At 41.1% G+C, this 20,568-nt stretch overlaps 2 protein-coding genes across 4 annotated transcripts; one reads left to right on the top strand and one right to left on the bottom strand.

Moving 5' to 3' along the window:
• Positions 1-12,724: 12,724 nt before the first annotated feature.
• On the bottom strand, positions 12,725-13,218 carry C4H11orf71 (chromosome 4 C11orf71 homolog). The gene has a single exon (XM_027412089.2). The coding sequence runs from the start codon at positions 13,126-13,128 to the stop codon at positions 12,775-12,777; it is 354 nt and encodes a 117-aa protein (XP_027267890.1). The 5' UTR covers positions 13,129-13,218; the 3' UTR covers positions 12,725-12,774.
• Positions 13,219-13,407: 189 nt separating this feature from the next.
• On the top strand, positions 13,408-20,185 carry Rbm7 (RNA binding motif protein 7). 3 transcript variants are annotated; one of them, XM_027412087.2, is made up of 6 exons: positions 13,408-13,546; positions 14,915-15,019; positions 15,120-15,282; positions 16,100-16,187; positions 18,380-18,470; positions 19,374-20,185. In XM_027412087.2, the coding sequence occupies exons 3-6, from the start codon at positions 15,222-15,224 to the stop codon at positions 19,731-19,733; spliced, it is 600 nt and encodes a 199-aa protein (XP_027267888.1). In that variant the 5' UTR covers positions 13,408-13,546; positions 14,915-15,019; positions 15,120-15,221; the 3' UTR covers positions 19,734-20,185. The 3 variants fall into 3 exon arrangements, with proteins under 3 accessions (XP_027267888.1, XP_027267887.1, XP_027267889.1); XM_027412086.2 differs by lacking the exon at positions 14,915-15,019 and having other exon boundaries at positions 13,414-13,546; XM_027412088.2 differs by lacking the exon at positions 14,915-15,019 and having other exon boundaries at positions 13,414-13,546; positions 18,380-18,474; positions 19,374-19,480.
• The last annotated feature ends 383 nt before the right edge of the window (positions 20,186-20,568 follow it).

The following is a 20,568-nucleotide window of genomic DNA, read 5'->3' as shown; positions in this document are numbered from 1 at the left end:
ATTAATCTGTGTTTTGCCATATGGCTCATGGCTTTATCTGTCCTCTACCATGTTTTGTTTCCTGTTCATCTCTCTCTGACTCCACCCTTCTTCCCATCAGCATTTTCGGTTTAGTTTTCCCGGCTAGTCTTATTCTGCCTTGCTATAGGCCAATCAGTTTTTTATTAACTAATGAGAATAATACATATTTATAGTATACAGAAGGATTATCCCACATCAAGCATCATAGAGGAGGAAGATGCTGTTCTCCAGTTCTCCGCTCTCAAGTAGAGAGATCCTGAACTCTTGGAACGATCTCTTCAAATGAAGATGGTGACAGGCTATTTTCAACCCATTACAACTGATGTGCTCACATGTTGCTTCTGTTGCTTCTGGGAAAATAAAGAAAATAAAAAAAATAAACTATGGTGAAGAATAGAATGGGTCAACTTACTGGTTTACTTTTTAAATTTAAAAGCAAAAAGGTGTTTGCCACACAAACTATAGCTTGAGTTCAATACTAGAACCCACAATGGAAGGACATCACTTACTCCAGAATGTTGTCTTCTGATTTTCACACATGTGCTCTTGCATGCACGCTCGCGCGCGCGCGCGCGCGCGCGCGCGCACACACACACACACACACACACACACAATATTAAAAAATCTGGTTTAGGTATTTGAATGTAGACTTTGTACTTTGTGTAAATAAAAGCATATAATAAAAGGTCTGAGTAACCAATTTGAAGTCTTGAATCAGAATGTCCTTGGATTTTTATTATCTTTAAGATAAACTATGTGTTTTCAGGCAGTCCAATATTTGACACTAATTTGAGTCTCTAAGTTATGTTTCATTTGACGAAGGAAGGTATCAATGCCAAAAGAAGGGACACCATATAAGAAGAGACATACAATGTGTCAGTCCTTGAACTACACCTTCAGTGGCTGCAGAAGTAGTTTGGTATAGTGCTCACCTAATTTGCACAAAGTTATAGTACTTGATCCCCAGTACTACACCTTGTGGGTTGTGGTGGTACAGGAAGGAAGCAGGAGGATTAAAAGTTCAATGGCTACATAATGAGGTTGACAAGACTCTGTATCAATTACTTTTCTGTTGCTGTCATAAAACACCATGACCAAAATCAACTAATGGAAGAGAGAGTTTTTTGGGCTTATGGTTCCAGGTTGATAAGAGTCCATCATTGTGGGGAGGCACGACAGTAAATGTCAGGAGCAGGAAGATAGATGAAAGATCATATCTTCAACCCCAGGCATGAAGCAGAGAGACACAACTGGAACTAGAGTGGGGCTGCAGAATCGCAAAGCCCACCTCCAGTGACCTGTCCCTCCTCCACCCAGTCCACACCTCCTAAACCTTCCCAAACAGAGCTGTCAACTTGGAACCAAGTGTTCAAATAACCAAGCCTAGGAGGGCCATTTATTATTCAAACCTTCACAGTTCCTGGTCTCAAAAACATAAAAAACAGCAACAAATCTGTAACCTTAAAATACACACTTGTAGAAAGGCCAAGTTTTATCAAATTATCTATAAAGCAAAAACAAATGGTCATAATTCCTTGAGTTCATTCACGAAAATGGTTGAATGTGATGCTGAGGGAGGGAGGGGCTTCGTGTTTGGGATAGGAGCCTTTTTTTGTGATGCCCAGACTCCCTGAAATTATTCACCAAATTTTGTGTATATGGGATTATGTACATTTTCCCTAGAAACTTTATCTGTTCCTTCTGGGTTTGTTTGTTTACTATTTGCCCTTCTAGGGATTAGATTAGCCCAAATAGCAAGGGTTTATGTATACAACTGCCGTGATCAATGGGGGAAAAAGGAGTATGTTTTCTTCTGCAGCCATGGGCATGTGAGAAAGGATTAGCTTGGCTACCTGACTTTTGCAATTTAACGGATGTATTTATGGTGGCATATTAGAGGTGACTTGTCTTGATCCAAAAATGCTAAATTTTTTAAACCTAGACTATGTTTTCAAAAATTTAAGATGCATTTTGCAAAGCAAGGGGGAAAAAATCCAGGCTGTGAGCTTGGCAGCTGGTCTGGATACAGTATTTTGCTCTGTTTACTCTGTCAGGACGCCAGTTCCATTTGATTAAATTCTGAAATTAGAATGCATGCACGCTGGAAGATAGCAGCTTCATGCTTTCACCCGTATGGAAAATGTGATTAAGGAAATGAACTCAGAAGCTGTAGCGCCAGAAGAGATCAATGCAACAGCTGTATTCAACCAGGCTCAATGGGTTAGACCTTTACTTTATTAAAATGGATGGCTTTAGCAGAGAAACTGTGTCCACATCACAGTACTGTTGTATTGCTCTGAGCTTGGTCCGAGAAAAGAGCCAAGTTGGAGCTGCCATAATATTTGATGGCAGCTGAGCAAGTGCAGATCTGTTCTCACTCCACAAAGCTAAAATTAAGCCAAAGGAGAGATAATTAAAGAATTTATATGCACCGTCTTCCCACATCAACATACTGGATTCTTTTCAAAATTGCTAGTATGTTCTAATTTGGCAGATTTTCCAGAATAAGCGACACAAAAACAATCTTGAAAGCCTGTGTGAGGTGGCAGCATCTTCCACTTGGCCCAAAGTGGAGTGGACTGTGGATAATAATTGATATGTGAAATATTGTTAGAGAGCAGATCTGATTAGATAACTCACAAAAAGAATTTCACTGTGCTTAGCCACACAGTTACCAGAGAAGAAGAGAGGAGTTTATTAGAAAGGATTTAAATTGTTGCCTATGATTGCCAACTCTCAGCCAGGCTGTTTATGAGTTGAAAGGACAGCAGAAAATGTGAAGGGAGTACCTCCTAAAGATGCTGAATTAGGGGATAGCCTAATAAGAGTTTATGACACAGGTTGTCATTCTGGACTCTATGTTCCAGGATGTAATCCTTGGGTTTCATGTGTTAAGGAACTGTTTAAGAGCTTGCAAATATGATCAGATTATTTTGAAGACTTTCAGGCCAAACAAGAGTCTGGTGCAAAAGGTGAAATATTGGTAATTTGAAATGCCTAGGGGAGCTCTGAAGTGCACACATGCTACACAGACATTTGCTTCATCAGCTTGGCAGGGGCTCAAAAAACTGAGGGATCTCATTTGGGTTTATGTGGCTAAGACTCCATATCCACAAGGTAAATGATGTCTACCTTCTAACTTTGTTTAAATGTAACTTACTTATAATAAATGCATTTATTCAAAAGTTATGGTTTGATGGTGTTTTAACTGTGGCATATACTCATGTCATAATCATCACAATCCATTGTAGGATGCTCTCATCACTCTTTATAAATTTCTTTTGCATCCTTTCCCACTCAAACCCCACCCTCAAGCAATCACAGATTAGCTTTTGCTAATGTAGATAAAGTTATATGACAAAGTTTCATATCCAGGTCTTAATCATAAGTAACAAAAATCTTATTGTAACACTGATGAAATTCCCATGACCAAAGAAATGTTCAGAAGTATTTGAATATCTACGTGGGATGGCAAATGAGGGGTTGCAAGCTCAAATGACTTGAGGGGCAGGTAACTGAAATGTGAGATAGCTGTAGGGAATGGTTAAGTGCAAATTCATGTCGTAACAAAAGGCGTTCAAATGTAGTTTTCGTTTTTAAATATGTGCTGGCAAAATGGAGTCATGAAAATAAGCAATTCACAGAATGCATGCAGAATTCACTTATATTGTTCTAAACCAGGTGAAATGCTTTATATTATACTTAAGAGATAGGCGTAGAGTGAAAGTAAGTTCAAAATACTAAAGCATGGGAATGCAAAACAATTTAACACAGTGGCTATGTGTATCTGGAGGAGATGTGAGCTGGTTATCACAGCAAGAAAAAATCGGGGAGGATTTAAAGCATTTTCTTAAAACTGAGGGATAAAGCTAGTGCATGGACTCTGGTTGCATTTTAATCACTGTCTGAGGGTTTCTATTGCTGCAATGAAACACTATGTCCAAAAATCAAGTTGGGGAGAATTTTTTTTTTACTTAATTTTCATATTGCTGTTCACTATTGAAAAAAGTCATGACAGGAACACAAACAGGGTAGGATCCTGGAGGCAGGAGATGATGCAGAAATCATGGAGGGTGCTACTTACTGGCTTACTCCCCCTGACATGCTCAGCCTGTCTTCTTATAGAACCCAGGACCACCAGCCCAGGAATGGCCCCACTCACAGTGTGCTGGGCCCTTCCCTATTGATCACTAATTGAAAAAATGCTTTACAGCTGAATCTCATGGAGGCATTTCCTCAATTGCTGTTCCTTCCCTTCCTCTAGGTTGTGTGTCAAGATGACACGAAAATGGCCAGTATATGCATCCTCTTTTACATGTAGTAAATACCACATAATTCATCTTTTTAAGAAAAGAATGTTAGGAAGGAAACCCCCTAGGTGATTTGGCTGCCTGCTACTCTGGGACAATAAAACCCAACACACAATCACCAAGGGAATTAGCTTTGAGGTTAGGCTGCCTGCTCAAATTTCAACACCCCCCCAGCTGAATAGTTTTGTGCCTTTGGGCAGTTTAGCAGAGAATTCTTAGCATTCTCTGCTAACCAAGGCCCAAAGGCTAAATACAGCCCCGTGCCAGTTTTAACAACCCTCCAGCTAAGAATGGTTTGTCTGTTTTAAGTGGTGGAGAAAATTACCTGCAACGCAGTGGTCTTGGAGCTGTGACTGACTTCGGGACAAGTCTCTGCTCCAGGACTCTGTGTCTGTAAGCTAAAGCTAAGCAGTGAAGCACTTTCATGCCAAACTGAGAAGATGGTCCCATTATCTCAACACCAGCCAACAATCTTAGGGGCTGGAGAGATGGTTCATAGGGCCCAGAATTGTTTTCCAGCACCCAAATGGGGCAGCTCACAACTGCTTCAAACTCCAGTTCCAGGTTATCTAACATGCTCTCTGGCCTGTGCCGGTTCCTGCATGCACATGGAGTACATAACTGCACACAGGCACACACACACACACACACACACACACACACACACACACACACACACACCAAAGTAAAAACAATCAAAACCAACAGCTAACAGTCTATACTGATCACAACCTCAAACTGTTCCAGACACTTCTTGTGCCATCAGAACAAGCCACAGCCTCTATAGCCATACTGATATTCAGTAGATCTAGTTTCTGTGCTCCAACTAGAATCTAACAGCATCTTATGGATTCAGATGAAAGTGAAATTTTTCTTTCGTATTTCAAAAGTCATTTAACTGTGCAATTGAGGAGCTTCCACCTAAATGTCAATTGGAAGCAATTAATCTGTAATGTAATGACAGGCTGAAAGGCAAATATCAAGAGAGGGAGTTTAATAGTATTGTCTAAGTGCCTTCCAAGCAATGAATATACTCAATTAAACCATATGCTCAGAGATTCTTATCAGTATTTGGCAGTATCTATCTGTACGAAACGACATTTTCAAAGATGAAATACATAAAACCTCATTAAAACTCTGTGTTAACAGATGAGCAGTTGCTGCTGATTTGATGATACAGGGAACACAACTTTGAACTCCAGGTAAGTGAAATGCTATTTGCTGCCTCCCACCCCCACCAAGAATTTAGTCTTCTCCTTAGAATTACAATATGCTGTACTCAATTACTCATATGTGTGCGTGTGGAGGCCACAAGAAGGTGTCATGTGTATTCCTTCATTGCTCTCTGTATTATTCCCTCACAGAGACTCTTACTGAAAGTTAAGCTGGATTTTAGCTAGGTTAGCTGCTCAACATGCTTCTGTGATCTGCTTCTTTGCTTACCAGCACTGGTTTTACATCCCACTTTATGTGGATGCTAGGGATTTGAACTCAGGTCCTCATGCTAGCTCAAACCATTGAGCTATCTTGCTAGTCCCTTAATTACTCTAATGTTTAGAATTTCATCAGAATAAGTTTTTGGAAATTTGTTCTTTCTTATGTAACATTCCCACTGTCCTACTGGAAACAATGAGCTAAATGTGGGGATGTAAACACTCATCAGTTCAGAGCTAATATGACAGTGTTAACAAGGAGCATATACTGTGGGAGACAGAAACAACAGGCAAATTCTGAGAGAGAGAAGGGGGAGCAGCATGAAAGGAAATGGGAATGTCTTTGTAACAGTTATTTGGCCTTGTCGTGTGGACATTATCTGGACAAGTAAGGGGCTGGCATATCACCACCTTGTTAAGTAAAAACTTCCACAGCACCATTTGTCCTTCCTGAGACCAGCCATGGAAGTCAAGATCGGGATATTTGTATATAAAGCATTCCAAGTCAAGGGGACTGGCTCTAAGCATTAGAATCTAATCGTTAAAGACTGAGAGTATTTGCTATATGTTTTTGTTTCTGCACCTTTTTGTTTCCATGCCTTAACTTTGTGTCTTGGCTCACAATATCTGAAATATTTCTTTACTGCATCTTTACAAAGAAATTACCAGCCTATCACAGGAAAATTGTGATGAGTGGACATAGCAACCTCTGGGAAGTGGCTAGCAGCAGCATAGAATGGAGGAGTACCCACATTCTATACCAATCATCTATTCTGGGCATGTTTTCCATGCCTCTATATTTTTTCTTATTTACAAATAAGGAAAATGTTTAACTCCTCAAATGTTTATGTGTATAAGTATCAGCTGAAATCTTGGGTTAGGATCTAACTTTCACAGTCCCAGAGGCAGATTGATTGAAAATTGAAGCAAGCTTCAATTTAAAGCACAGTTTGCCTTTAATGTTATAGACACTTACTCTAGTAAGATCTTAGACCAATGTGCTAAAAGTACTGTCCTCATAGCTAGCAAGATGGCTTGTCAGGTAAGAGGTACTTGCCACCAGGCCCAGAGACTTGAGTTCTGTCTCTAGAACCCATGTGTTATGATACACCTGACTTGGTTAGTTGACCTCTGACCTCCACACAGATGCCATGGAGTTGGCAACATGCTAAATTAAAAAGAAAAAGTACTGCCCTTGCCTTTTTGGAATGTTCCTTCTTCAACTTTGATTCTAAGGAGAAATAGCCTGTCTATAAAGTTTATTTATTCATTAAACAAGCACCGTTTTCTCTTGGTCATATGTTACATGCATAAAAAAGTAGGCATAACTGGGCGGTGGTGGTGGCACATGCCTTTAATCCCAGCAGTTGGGAGGCAGAGACAGGCAGATCTCTGTGAATTTGAGGCCAACCTGGTCTACAAAGAAAGTTCCAGGACAGTCTCCAAACCTACAGAGAAACCCTGTCTCAGAAAACACACACACACACACACACACACACACACACACACACACACACACACACACACACAAAGGCATGTTGAATGCCTCCAGAAAACTTACATTAGATGAAACAGATTATATCTGTCCTTGGAGTTGGGTGTGAAGCATCATGACAAATAAATGAACTAAGGGTGGGCTCCAAGACCAAAGAAAACCAAAGATAGAAGTAGTAAGCAAGTAGTTACTAGGAAGGCACAATATCAAATACTTACCCCACTTTCCCAATCCTGCAAATTCATATACTTCTTTTGGCTTGGCCTGGTTAGTGTTTTTTTTTTCTTCAATGTATAGAGCCTTGATTGCATTTAAATGGGAGAAAAAGGGTGAGCTATTAGGGAATAAGGGAAGCTAGGTATGTGGCAGAAATGAACAGCCACCCAGGGGAACTCTAAGGCGTGACAATGTAGATTTGTGAGATCATGGAAAAACACACGTATACTGGATGCTTCAGGGATTCTGAAGTGTCTGAGAACCCAAAGACACTCTGAGGTGTCTACGAACCCAAAGGCAAAATATTTTTCTGATTTAGATGTGCCTTCTAAAGGAGGGCTGCCCTCAGATATTCCAGGGGAAAAAATCCAACTAAACCATTATTTTAAAAAATATCATAACATCCCCAAGAAATAACTGTACCTTCCTGTCTACATGAAGACACATCATCATTAGTAACACCAATTTCATCCTGTGTCAGGGGATCTGCAGCTGCATGTTTGTCCTCTCCCATCCACTCAACAGGACATTGACAAATACAGGTCAATCCTATGCAGAATAGCTTAGGTTTCTGTACCCTGATGACCAAAATTTTCCCAAGAACACTCTGGAAACATATTAAAATCTTCCCCACTCTATAATTTTCAGTATATGAGAAAGTATATCTCATAAAGCATTAGCAGTGTCAACAGTTGTTCTTACAGAATAGTATCTCTCTGGGAAGAAAGTATGCAAAAATTAAATGTACAGAGAAGCTCTCAAACACTGCTTAAAATAAAGAAAAGTGGTGCCTTACTTTGAAGGAGCTATTTGAACTTTTAAGGTGCTGTCACACACTGGGTGACCTAAACTCATAAAACTCGCACCACTTGCCAAATTCATTATCCTTGCATCATTTCCAAAGTAGTAGCTTTTATTTCTAGCGAAGAACTTGAGAGCAGACTGAGAAACACTGAGTAGTTGTGAAAAGACATGGGAGGGAGGAAGAAGGAAGAGTGTGAGGGGAAGAAGAGAGGCACTGTGTGTCCAGCTAAATACAGGTTAGGTAATGGAAGCCATCACAGTGACACAAGGACACAAGGAATACACATTATTGAGAGTAGCAGAGGAAGAAAGACCTTGCAAAAGAACAGGGAGAGGTCAGGGCATTGGTGTTGAGGAATATTCAAAGTTATGCCATTTGGCTAAGAAAACAGTTTTTTTTTTTTTTTTTTTTTTTTTTTTACAGAAATTGGAAAGACCAAAGATGTATCTGTTTTTTGAGACAGGGTTTCTCTTCATAACCCCTGGCTGTCCTTTAACTCTCTCTGTACACTAGGCTGGCCTCAAACTCACAGATCTTATTGCCTCTGCCTCCTGAGTGCTGTGATTAAAGGCCTGGGCCACCACCACCCAGCTCCAAGGATGTATCTGTTTGGTTTTTTTTTCATTTATTTTTTATTCATTCGTTCATTCATTCATCCATCCATTTATTTATTCACTTGTTTACATTATTGAGTATATGGACCACCACTTGGTGACCATTGCCATTTGACAAAGTTCCAATATTTCAACATTGCAGACAGACAACACTTGTCCTGCGCCTTTTTAACTTTCATTCCTAACTGTTCTCAATACCAAGGATATACCTTAATGGGGTCTGTATAAATGAACTGAATGTGTGAGACTTGTCTGGAAAGACACTGGGATCTTCAGATGATCACTCTTCTTTCTTGTAGTACTTCCCTCCTGTCTTCCTCCCCTCCCCTTTGCTTTTATAGTCATTCCTGTAAATTCCATCTAGTACTAAGGGAAAGTTTCATTGGTCTCCTTTTACTAGTCCCTTCACAGTCTCCTTTGGAATATTTTGGATTCATTTATTTTGTACCTGCAGGGGTGTGTGTGTCTGTGTGTGTGTGTATGTGTGTGCACATGTATATGAGCTTTCATGCAGAGAGCAGAGGACAACTTCTGGGAGCAGGCTCTCTCCTTTCATTGTGGGATCCAAGGATGGAACTCAGGTTATTCAGGCTTTCCATAAGCTTTTACCTTCTCTCAATGGTTTCACTGGCTTTTAATATCCTGAATGTTTTTAGAATTTTGATTCTGTATAGAAAGCATGCTAATAGGAGCCCACTTCAACACAAGCTATCCAGCTGCTTAACCACAGGTGCTTATAAAGACATGCTAACTTTCCAGACTATTCTTAGAACTCGTGATATAGGGTCAGCACGTGCATTGCCAACACTGCAGACACTTTGAGCACATTTACTTGTCCATTTCAGGTAACTTCAAAGGTTTATGTTGGTTCCTGCTTCCACAGTTCAGTCTTTGTGATACACTAACTTTAAACACTTCTGGACATACTAAGAACAGGGATTTGGGCAGCCATAGACTCTCACATAAAATAAGTTTAAATAAAGGTTCTTCCTTCCCAAGGAAATCAATAAATCTTGTTATACCATTATTCAACCAGAGCCTGACTCCTGACAACCATATACATACCAGAACAGAAATGAAGTCAACTCCCTCTAGGTTCTTCCTTGACCAAGTGCACTTTTAGGGTTTCATGACAGGTTTTGTTTCTTCATTTACTAATCTCAGGTGCAGTCTATTCTGAAAAGATGCCAAACCACCTCCAAGGCTATGAGTACTTAGCCTGCCGTTGCCTTTAGTTACCACCCTCTTTCATGCTATATAGTGTCCTTGATTGCCCAGGCACCTTTTTTTTTTTTTTTTTTTTTTTTTTTTTTTTTTTTTTTTGGTTTTTCCAGACAGGGTTTCCCTGTGTAGCTTCAGAGCCTATCCTGGCACTCGCCCTGGAGACCAGGCTGGCCTCGAACTCAGAGATCCACCTGCCTCTGCCTCCTGAGTGCTGAGATTAAAGACATGCGCCACCGACGCCCGGCTCAGCACCAACCTTTTTTATAATTTCTTAATCCCTATCTTCCAATGCCCAACTTCAACAGAACGTCTTTTAAGCACAGAATTACATGTTAAATGGGCAAGACCTGAAGTTCTTTAGTCTTATTTTGCATTCAAAGCATTTCATAAAATCAAAAGAATTAAGCCTATTCTGAACTCTCTGGCAGCTAACTTACTGTCTTTTGAGGTGGCATTTTCCAACATCAGACATCTCTAAATTTTAGGACTGCACTATTTTTTCAAGCTGTATTTCACTGTCCTTTCCCAGACTAAAACCCATAGCATATATGTGGAGTTTTCTCAATTATGAGTTACGATTGAAACTCTGTCCTATTAGGTATCTGGGATGGTTCATTATAAATTATCTTTAGAAAAACTGTCAGAGCAATTATCCTAAGGTGTGTCTGTGTTGCATGGCTCAGATAAAGGACCTCAGCTGAAAGGCTGCAAACTGGATGACTCTCAGCTGGATGACTCTGGAAAACCCACCTCACCCCAGCAACAAAATTAAAGTGCAATATCCTCCTACTGGTTGCTGTGAGAATCAAGTAACATACTTATAAAGCTCAGTATGAGCAAAGCTGCGCATGTATCTTGCTCACTACTTAATTCTAAGTGCCTGATGCAGGCACAGAATAATTCAATCAGCTCAGCTGACTGAACAACGGCCTCTAGCACAAAGCCATGCATTCAATTAAAAGTAGCTAATAATATGCCGGGCATTGGTGGTGCATGCTTTTAATCCCAGCACTCGGGAGGCAGGCGGATCTCTGTGAGTTTGAGGCCAGCCTGTTCTTCAGAGCAAGTGCCAGGATAGATCCAAAGTTACACAGAGAAACCCTATCTCGAAAAGCCAAAAATAAAAAAGTAGCTAATATTATTGTATCTTTCCTTTGATACTGAGATTTTTAAACTTCTCACTATATTAGTCACTGTATTGAAATTCTCATCTTAAGATGTGGTTCTAGTCAGGCGGTGGTGGTACACGCCTTTAATCCCAGCACTTGGAAGGCTGTGTTCACTTGCTGTGGAGCACACACCTATGACTGGGGACCCTTAATGTAGGATTTCCAGTTCTAGACCAACCTGGGCAGCACAGTAAGGCCCTGTCAGTAAGTTTTATAAAAACTCTTCCAGGATTGAGAGTAAAGACAGTGAGCAGAAAACAAATGAGTGACTGTGATATAGACTTAGGTCCTACCAGCATATTTTGTGACAGCAGATTCACACTAGCAAATTTGGAGTTAATGATACAACACATGTAACAATTCATTTGAAGTCTTTGGGAGAGTATGTACATTGGCTTAACTTGGAATGGTATTTGTTTTTAGCATGTTTAAGATTGGAATCTGGTCAGGCCTGGTGGTGCACATTTCTAATACCACATGTAGTAGGCAGAGGCAGTCAGGTCTGTCAGTGCCAGGACAGACAGGGTTACAGGGTGAGACACTGGAGAGAAAAAAAAAAAAAAAGTCTGTGAACATTACTAAAGAGTGGGGTGTGTGTGTGTGAGAGATGGTAAGGAAAGATGTTAAGGATAAAGCAGTGTGATAAAGGGCATTTGTTTTCATTTTTCCCCTTTCCTTTCTAGAGAGGGTTTCTCTGTGCAGCAGCCCTGACTGTCCTTGAACTAGCTTTGTAGAACAGGCTGGCTTCTTATTCTTTTTTTTTTTTTTTTTTTTTTTTTTTTTTTTTTTTTTTGGTTTTTCGAGACAGGGTTTCTCTGTGTAGCTTTGGAGCCTATCCTGGCACTCGCTCTGGAGACCAGGCTGGCTTGGAACTCAGAGATCCACCCGCCTCTGCCTCCCAAGTGCTGGGATTAAAGGCAAGCGCCACCACGGCCCAGCAGGACATTTGTTTCAACCAACACGAATTTAAGGGTAAAGAGGAAGACAGTTAAGAAAGCTTGAATTACAAGCCACAGAGTAATCACTCGGGGAAGGATGTGGAAATCAGATACAGCTGGGTTCCATATTGAGTGTTACTCAAACCCGGTGTGTCGCTCTTGGCCCCTGAATCTCAGCACCTAGGAGGCACAGGCAGGCAGGCAGGCTGATTCCAAGACCATCGTTAATACACGTCAGCAAGCCTGGACTACACGAGACTCTGCACTCACAGTCACTTAGAAAATCCCTCCTATATCCTTCTTGGTCCAATATGGATCGATATTAAGACTCCCCCCCAACTAACACTGGCTGGCCTGGAATTCAGAGCCTGCCTCCAGAGTTCTGAGATTAAAGAAGAGTGTCATTATGCTTGGCTAAACTTTGGTAGGCTGTATTAACCAACCGCCCACATCGGTGAAAATACGTCAGTAAAAATAAAACTGCCACTACACCAACAAATGATTTCAGAGAGGCCTTGTTTGCAAGCTAAGTGAGGGGAGGCATTCGATCTACGCCGAGATCCGGGCTGCGAGAGCACTTCCCAACGCAACCATACGCTGCTGCAACACACTTCTTAGGAGGTCCAGCTTGACGCCGGGGATCGGGTAAGGCGAGAATCTGCCTTGGCGGCTTCGGCTACGGCTGCGGCCACCAACGGGCATTCGGCGTCTGTCGGTCCGAACGCTGGGTCGCGCTGGCGGCAGAGGTCCTGGCTGATTCGCCTCAAGACTAGTAACCAGGAAGCTGTCTCCAGAGATCATCGCCCACGCCAAGGCAGATGGGCTGAAATCTCCTTGGGGGGACCGGTTGGCCGCCCCGTTGGCTTGATCGCCGGCGGACAGCGACATCGAGTTCTGGGCCATCTTCAAACACCGCCCGCAGTGTTTGCTTGGCGTACTTCGACCAAACTGGGCCCTCGGCAGCGCAGCAGATCACTCCAGCCCTGGTCGGACGCAACCGTCACCGACCCCAGCCGCCATTTTTAGCCCAACGGCGGAAGGAGCAGCCGCCGGAAACGGGCGCCTCCCCTGCGCGCATGCGTAGCCTGCCTGCGCTTGCGCGCGACGGGCGTTTACGTCGTGACGTCTGAACGAGAGGACGCGGGTGTTTCTGAGAGTGCGCAGTAGGGTCGGTCGGTCGGCCGCCGGCAGTCAGACTAGGCCCGAGACTGGAAGCTACGCGGAGATGGGGGCGGCGGCCGCGGAGGCCGACCGCACTCTGTTCGTGGGCAACCTGGAGACGAAGGTGACGGAGGAGCTCCTCTTCGAGCTGTTCCACCAGGTAAGGCGCGGGCACGGTCTAAGGGAGGCTGGGGCATTCAGGGGCCCAGCTAAGGAGCGGAGCGCGCCAGGCCGGAACTCCGGGGCGTTCGGGCCGAAAGTGACGTCTGATGATGTGGGCGTCTGCGCCTCCATCCCGGCGGAGGTCCAGGGACCCGAGGCGGGACCTCAAGCAGTGCTTCCTTGTGTACCTCGCCATCCCTTTGAGTTAATTGGCCTTTGCTTCGTCTCACACGTTTCCGCTACTCTATTTCCGCTTAATTTGCATAGGAAATTGCAGACATTAAAGTGTGTTTTTAAAACTCTATAAACTTATGAAGGAAAGCAGCATAGGCATGTTTATCTTTAAAAGTCCGAAAAATTCGAACTATTCTGTCCTTCCTGCTTCATGACTCGATAGCTGGTTATATTTGATCGGTCGATGCAGAAGTCAATGGTTTTAGTCGAAGAAAATCCACTTTGTCTTATAAATGTTGGTTTCCATGCGGGGGGGGGGGATAATAGCTGTTGTTGTTTTTTTTCTTTTTTCTTTTTGAAGACATCACACAGTCATGTGAGATGTATTTACAGTATCGTGCTTTCTGTTCTTTATTATATATAACATAGTAAAAACTTTCCCCAAATAGTCTTGATTTTAGGCAGAACTAGAATTCATTTTAGGATAAAGTTGGAAGGGGTCCTTGGATGTGGGATCATGACGGATTCCATGGCAGGCGAGGGTGACCGAGTTGGGGGACGAACACACCAAACAGACAGAGATTCAATGAGAAGTTTTATTAGAAAGGGAGGGAGGGGGAAGGAAAGAGAAAAGAGGTAAAGAGACACAGAGAGGACAGATGAGAAGAGGGAGACAGGAAAGGTCCTGTCTGCCCTGGAAAAGAGAAGAACTCGGAGAGAGAGAAGAGCCAGAAAAGGAGCGTAAAGAGAGTGTAAGTGTGTGTGTGTGTGTGTGTGTGTGTGGGTGTGGGTGGGTCTTCCTTTTTAAGGGGTCCTTTACACCTGTGTGCAGACTAGTACTCATGGAATCCTGGGATGACCAGGGTTACTGCCTGAGTGCATTCTGCCAGGTGGCAGGGGCAGGCTAGCATAATGCCTGAATGCCAACAGTTATGCTTACTAAAAAGGGAAATAGATCTCCAGCCCTAGTCAGGATATATATTTTTAAACAGGGTTTCTCTGTGAATCCCTGGCTGTCCTAGAACTATCTCTGTAGGCCAGGCTGGCCTCGAACTCACAGATCCTCCTGCCTCTGCCTCTTGAGTGCTGGGATTATAGTCATGTAACACCACTGTCTGGCTGACATTTTGTTTTTAATGGGGTGTTGGTTACATAACCTTTTTTTTAAAACTTTGTGTTCTCTTCTTTATAGTATTTGAGACAGAGAGGCAGTCTCTGTAGCCTTGGTAGCCTGGGACTCCGAGGCTGACTTTGAACTGATCCTCCTGCCTGCGCCTCTTGACTGCTGACAATACAGGCATGTGCCACCGTAACAGGCTTGCATTCTTGTTTATTTCTGAAATTTAAGTGTTTTCCTGAAATCGCCTTGTTTAAGTTCTGAATGCTTTTCTTTGCAGGCTGGGCCAGTAATAAAGGTGAAAATCCCCAAAGACAAAGATGGCAAACTGAAACAGTTTGCATTTGTGAATTTCAAGCATGAAGTGTCTGTTCCATATGCCATGAATCTTCTCAATGGAATCAAACTTTTCGGGAGGCCTATCAAAATTCAGTTTAGATCAGGTAATATCTCAGGTATAGTGGTAATAGGGAGAGGGTGTTTTTGGTTTCTTTTGCTCTTGTTTTCAATTTTACTATTCCAATTTTTTTGTTTCGTTTTTTGTTTTTGAGACAGGGTTCCAGGTATTCTAGGGTAGCTTCAAACTCACTGTGTAGTCAAGTCTGGCCTTGAACTCCTTTTTTGATTTTTCCTGACAGGGTTTCTTTGTGTAGCTTTGGAGCCTATCCTGGCACTCGATCTGGAGACCAAGCTGTCCTCAAACTCACAGAGATCCGCCTGCCTCTGCCTCCCAAGTGCTGGGATTAAAGGCATGTGACACCAACACCTGGCTGGCCTTGAACTCTTGATCTTCCTGCTTCTTTCTCCCAAGTGCTGGGATTATAGTTGTCAATTCCATACCAGACTTGAAAGACTGATGAAAGTACTTTAAAGTTTGCTGTTTCCAGGGTGCTTTGTGATTTACAAATACCAATTTTGTTGCTGTTAGTCTGTGAGGCTAGGATAAGGCTTTCCATCCATCCACTCATGCAGTATAGTATGTAGATCAGAATAGCATGGCCAGATTGGCTGTTTCTGTATTATGTGATATCTTGTTTGGAATGCTGTCTTTTTCTGGTATTACCTACTTAAAAACCTGTGAGGTAGTCTATAGAAATCTTGAGTGGTGTTTTTTTGTTTTGTTTTGTTTTAGTTTGAGGGGATTGGTGTTGCTTTTAAGCTGTTTATCTCTTTTTTGGGTAATTTAGACTGGATGAGACATTTCAAATTGCTTTGGCCTTTTGGTTTTCAATTAGAATTTTTGAAATTACCTCATTTTAGGAAGTAGTCACGCCTCTCAGGACGCCAGTGTGTCATATCCCCAGCATCATGTTGGAAATTTAAGCCCTACCTCCACATCTCCTAACAGGTACTGTTTCTCACTCACTATTAAAGTCATTTATCAGGAAGTTTCTGACCTCAGAATGCACTAGTGAATGGCTTCCTTCCTAACACTTCTGCTGCTTTGCTGCTGCTGCGATGGATCAGTGCCATGCCTCTGTTTTCTAAGGAGACTAGAGGCACATGGGTTCTGTGGTTCTTTTGCTCTAAATGAAATACAACTATAGTCGTGTGTTTGTAAGGACATGTCCTTCCCACATAAACAGATTGGATTGAAACAAAAAATAGTTATAATAGTAACTTTATCACCAATATTGTTTTGTTTGTTTTTCTTGCTGTTTAAAGGTACTGATTAGTGAATTATGACTACTGGGCTGAGTTAATAGAACTGGAGTGTAGACCTACCTCTGCCAATTGCACAGTCTTTAGCCTCATTTTTCTGGTCTTATGTTTTGTAAAGAAAGTTGAATAATATAGTTTCTGAAGGTTAGAGATAGTAGAGCCATTATATGCCCATTCATAAAGGGCTTTAATTTAAGAATTGAGCACATACCTGTTATATCAAGTACCTCACTAAATACTTCCCTGTATAATCTCAATTACATTTAGAAGCAACTGTGAAATAGGATTTATTTATCTCTACTTTTTGGTGCAAAAAGTATGGAATGGAAGTCACTTTACCCAAATTTGAGCTGTTTGAAAGCAGTGTGTAGAGGCACAACCTGGTTGGTATGATCAAGTCACAGTATTATACACTGCCAAGTGGAATTTTAAATCTAGATGAAGACATGTACTTTGTGGCTACCTGACTAATTACTATAATTAGTTCTATAGAGAAGGAGGAGAAAGTGCTTTTTAACAGCGGGAGATGATACGGATGGATGAGGACTGAAAGCCAATGCAATGAAAGCATAGGCATTTAGATGAAGTACAAATCAAGTTTTTTTTTGGGGGGGGTGTTTATTCTAAATGGGAGGAAAGCATTAAAATGTTTTAAGTAAAGCCATGATGATACTAAGTTACAAGTTTAAAGAGTTACTTTGTTGCAGTGGGAGAAGAATGTGTTAGAAGAGACAATAGTGAAAGAAATACCAATTAGGAAGCTATTGGCAAGGGACCTTGTGGGGCTGTTGGATCAAAGTTGGTTTAGATTAAGGCATTGCCAAAGCCAGAGAGAATTGGGTGGCTGCTGTGAAGAGAAATGTTGGAAGGACAAATTATAAAAAGCAGTAGTACAAAAACATTGCTTTCCCTGTATCCTTTTCTGCCAGCTGAAATCATTTAGTGGTGTTTAAACACCAGTTGGCACAAAATGTCTTCAGCCATTTTCATACAACAGTCCAAGGTAGTTAAATGGAACAAAGATCTTCCCCTTAGAATTTCTTGGGAGGGTTGAGTAGGTATACTAGTCATTCCTTTTAACTCTAATCATAGGCTAGGGTGGATTATTTTAATACTCTGGCATAAAGTAAATTGTACCTTTTGCCCCTCTTAGAATCTGGAATTTGCTCTAATACCCCCCACTCCACCCCCAGAAACTAAAGGAGAGTCCCTTGTTTTTCCTACCTCCACTGAGTCTAATTAACAGTAAGAGGATGAGACAAAAATGGTTATTTGTCCAAACCTTTTCACTTTAATGTCTCAGAAATACCTCAAGTTAAAATAAATTTAAGTTTATAGTTTCTTTACTCAGTTTCTTTCATTTGTAACTAGGGGGTAAATCTCAACATGAATGATGGCATTAGCTTAAGGACCAATACATTTTTTTTTTTTTTCTGTAGAGTCAAGTAGTTAATTCTTTAGATGTGTGCTGGCCCTGTTTCCTTTGTGTCTACCGTTGTAGCAGTAAAGGTAACCATAGGTAACCCAAGAGGAAAACAGTACCATGTTTCCAGAAAATGTCATATTACACAGCTGTATTTGGCTCCTGGGCCCCTAGTTTGATTTCTCTAACTAGCCTTTCCCACAGTTAGGACTGTTCTTCCTCCAGGTGATCATATTCCTCCCTTCTTACTTTAAATGTCTTTTCAGAAAGGCTGTCTTGATGAGCCAACCTAAAGTAGAATGAATTCCCTTTCTTTTCTCCAGTTATTTCAGTCATATAACACACAGAAACTTCGTGTCTTAATCATTTTCATCATTGAGAACTGTCTCGCTCATGACTAGTGTTGAGTGTTTGTTGAATGATGATCACTCATCATTCTTGCTTTCTCTTTGCAGCTATGAAAGGGCTGTGGGTAACATGACTCCATCAGCACAGATGGTCCAGCGGTCCTTCTCTTCCCCAGAAGATTATCAGCGGCAAGCAGTGGTAAGCAGTTTTGGGTTTTTTTGGTTTATTTTTCCAGTTGAGTTGCTAAGACAAAGTCATACTTGGGTTAAATATTCCTGTTACATCCGATAACTTTTCACTTCTCAGTTTTATTACTTATGTCCTTTAGGCATAAATTAGCTGTTTTTATTTTAATCCTTTATACTTTGTCAAATATTTAGACTAGCATGATCATTACAGTTTTGGTAATTTAACATGTATCTTTTAGATCAACTTGCCTGAAGTGGTTTTTGTAATATCATGCGGCCTACCCTAAAACTTAAATCAGCTGTTTTTTGATGTTTTGTTTCTTTTTTTGAGACATGCTGGGCATCCTGGAGCTCTACATAGATCAGTCTGCCTTTGAACTCATAGAGATATTCCTGCCTGTGCCTCTGGAGTGCTGGGTTTAAAAGCAAGTGCCACTATGGCCAGCTTTTGTCATCAACTCTTAACAGCTCCTAAGATGTAGGACCTGTGTCTGCTTCTGTAGCTGTCTTTCTCAGAACCCATTCTGGATTCTGCTATGTGCTTCTCCCTTGAAGTGGCTTTTTGTTCTGTTTATTTTGTTAGCACTTGGATTGTATTCTACTTTCACAGATACCTTCCTAATGATAGTGAGGGTCTAGGTCTTTGTGTGTTTGTTACAGTGATTCATAGTATAGTCATTTGATTGATGTCTTATTTTCTTGGAAGGAAGTAGTATATGTGTTCAAGTATCTGTAAGTAGACACTCAAGATGAATGGAATTTTAGTATTAGACCATATTAAATCACATTCAGCTTGGTATGCATCTGAGAAAGGGTGATGTTGATTTTTTATTCTATGTATCATTGACTGACTAAATAGTACTTGGCTTTGCTATTAAGAAGTACTTACAGTTTCATTTTTTTCTTCTCTCAGATGAACAGTGTTTTCAGGCAGATGTCATATGGTGGGAAATTTGGTTCTCCGCATGCAGATCAGTCGGGATTTTCTCCATCAGTTCAACCACACGGTCATACCTTTAACCAGTCTTCCAGCTCCCAGTGGCGCCAAGATGCATTGTCATTACAGCGTAAAAGACAGAATTCTCACCCCTACCTAGCAGATAGACACTACAGCCGTGAGCAGCGCTACTCTGATCATGGGTCTGACTATCATTACAGAGGAGGCCGAGAGGATTTCTACTATGATGACAGGAATCATGATGGCTGGAGCCATGACTATGATAACAGAAGGGACAGTAGTAGAGGTGGGAAATGGCCTTCATCTCGACATTAACAAGCATTCCAAGGACGCGGTTTACCGGGCCATTTTAGGCCCTTTTAATGAAGTTGTTTTGGAGATATTTCTAAAATCTGTACAGAGTAGCCCCACAATTTTCCACCTGTCTTTGAAAAAAAAGATTTTTTTAAGCCTAGCAGCACTCTCATAGAGAACTGAGAACTGTGGCTCCACATTTGTTACTTTAATTACCTTACCTCAGGGTTTCTGAAGAGGAAGGATTTTATATAAAAGATGTGCCACCATTCCAATCATTTCAGCTAGGAAAGATGAACTGTATAGATTGGTTGTATTATAAAGCAAATATTTTAATTATCTCACCCTTTTGTGTTGCAAGAAATTTCTTGGTAATGAATCATTTTGGTGTATATAGTAGAAAACATCCAAATTGGTAGTCTGAAATGGCTATCTGCATTTTGCTAATAAAAGAAAATAGAACTTCTCAGTAATCCATTTTATTAACAGTTTATTTAAACAGTTGATTTGTTTTGTTTGGGGATGAATCATATTTTCTAACTCAGAATTTAAGTACAAATTCTGTGGTATGCTCTTGAATTTTATCACAAACATACATTATAAATCTATACTAGTTCATTCTAAGAACTTTAAAATTCTTTCATTAAATTATATTTAATGTATGACTAGTCACTCAGGAAGATAAATATCTACATGTGTATTTTTACATAAAAAGACAGTGTTGATGAAAATTCTTTTTCGAGGAACAACAATGTTAACACATAGATAAAATGGCAAAATGTTTCACTGGAAGGATTATAATTTTGAGATTTTGTTTAACAAAACTTCCATGTTTCAAGATCCTGTTGCTTGTTGA

The sequence above is a fragment of the Cricetulus griseus genome, chromosome 4 (assembly GCF_003668045.3).
Source record: "Cricetulus griseus strain 17A/GY chromosome 4, alternate assembly CriGri-PICRH-1.0, whole genome shotgun sequence".
Taxonomy (NCBI): domain Eukaryota; kingdom Metazoa; phylum Chordata; class Mammalia; order Rodentia; family Cricetidae; genus Cricetulus; species Cricetulus griseus.
This window is presented reverse-complemented; position numbering and strand designations above follow the sequence as displayed.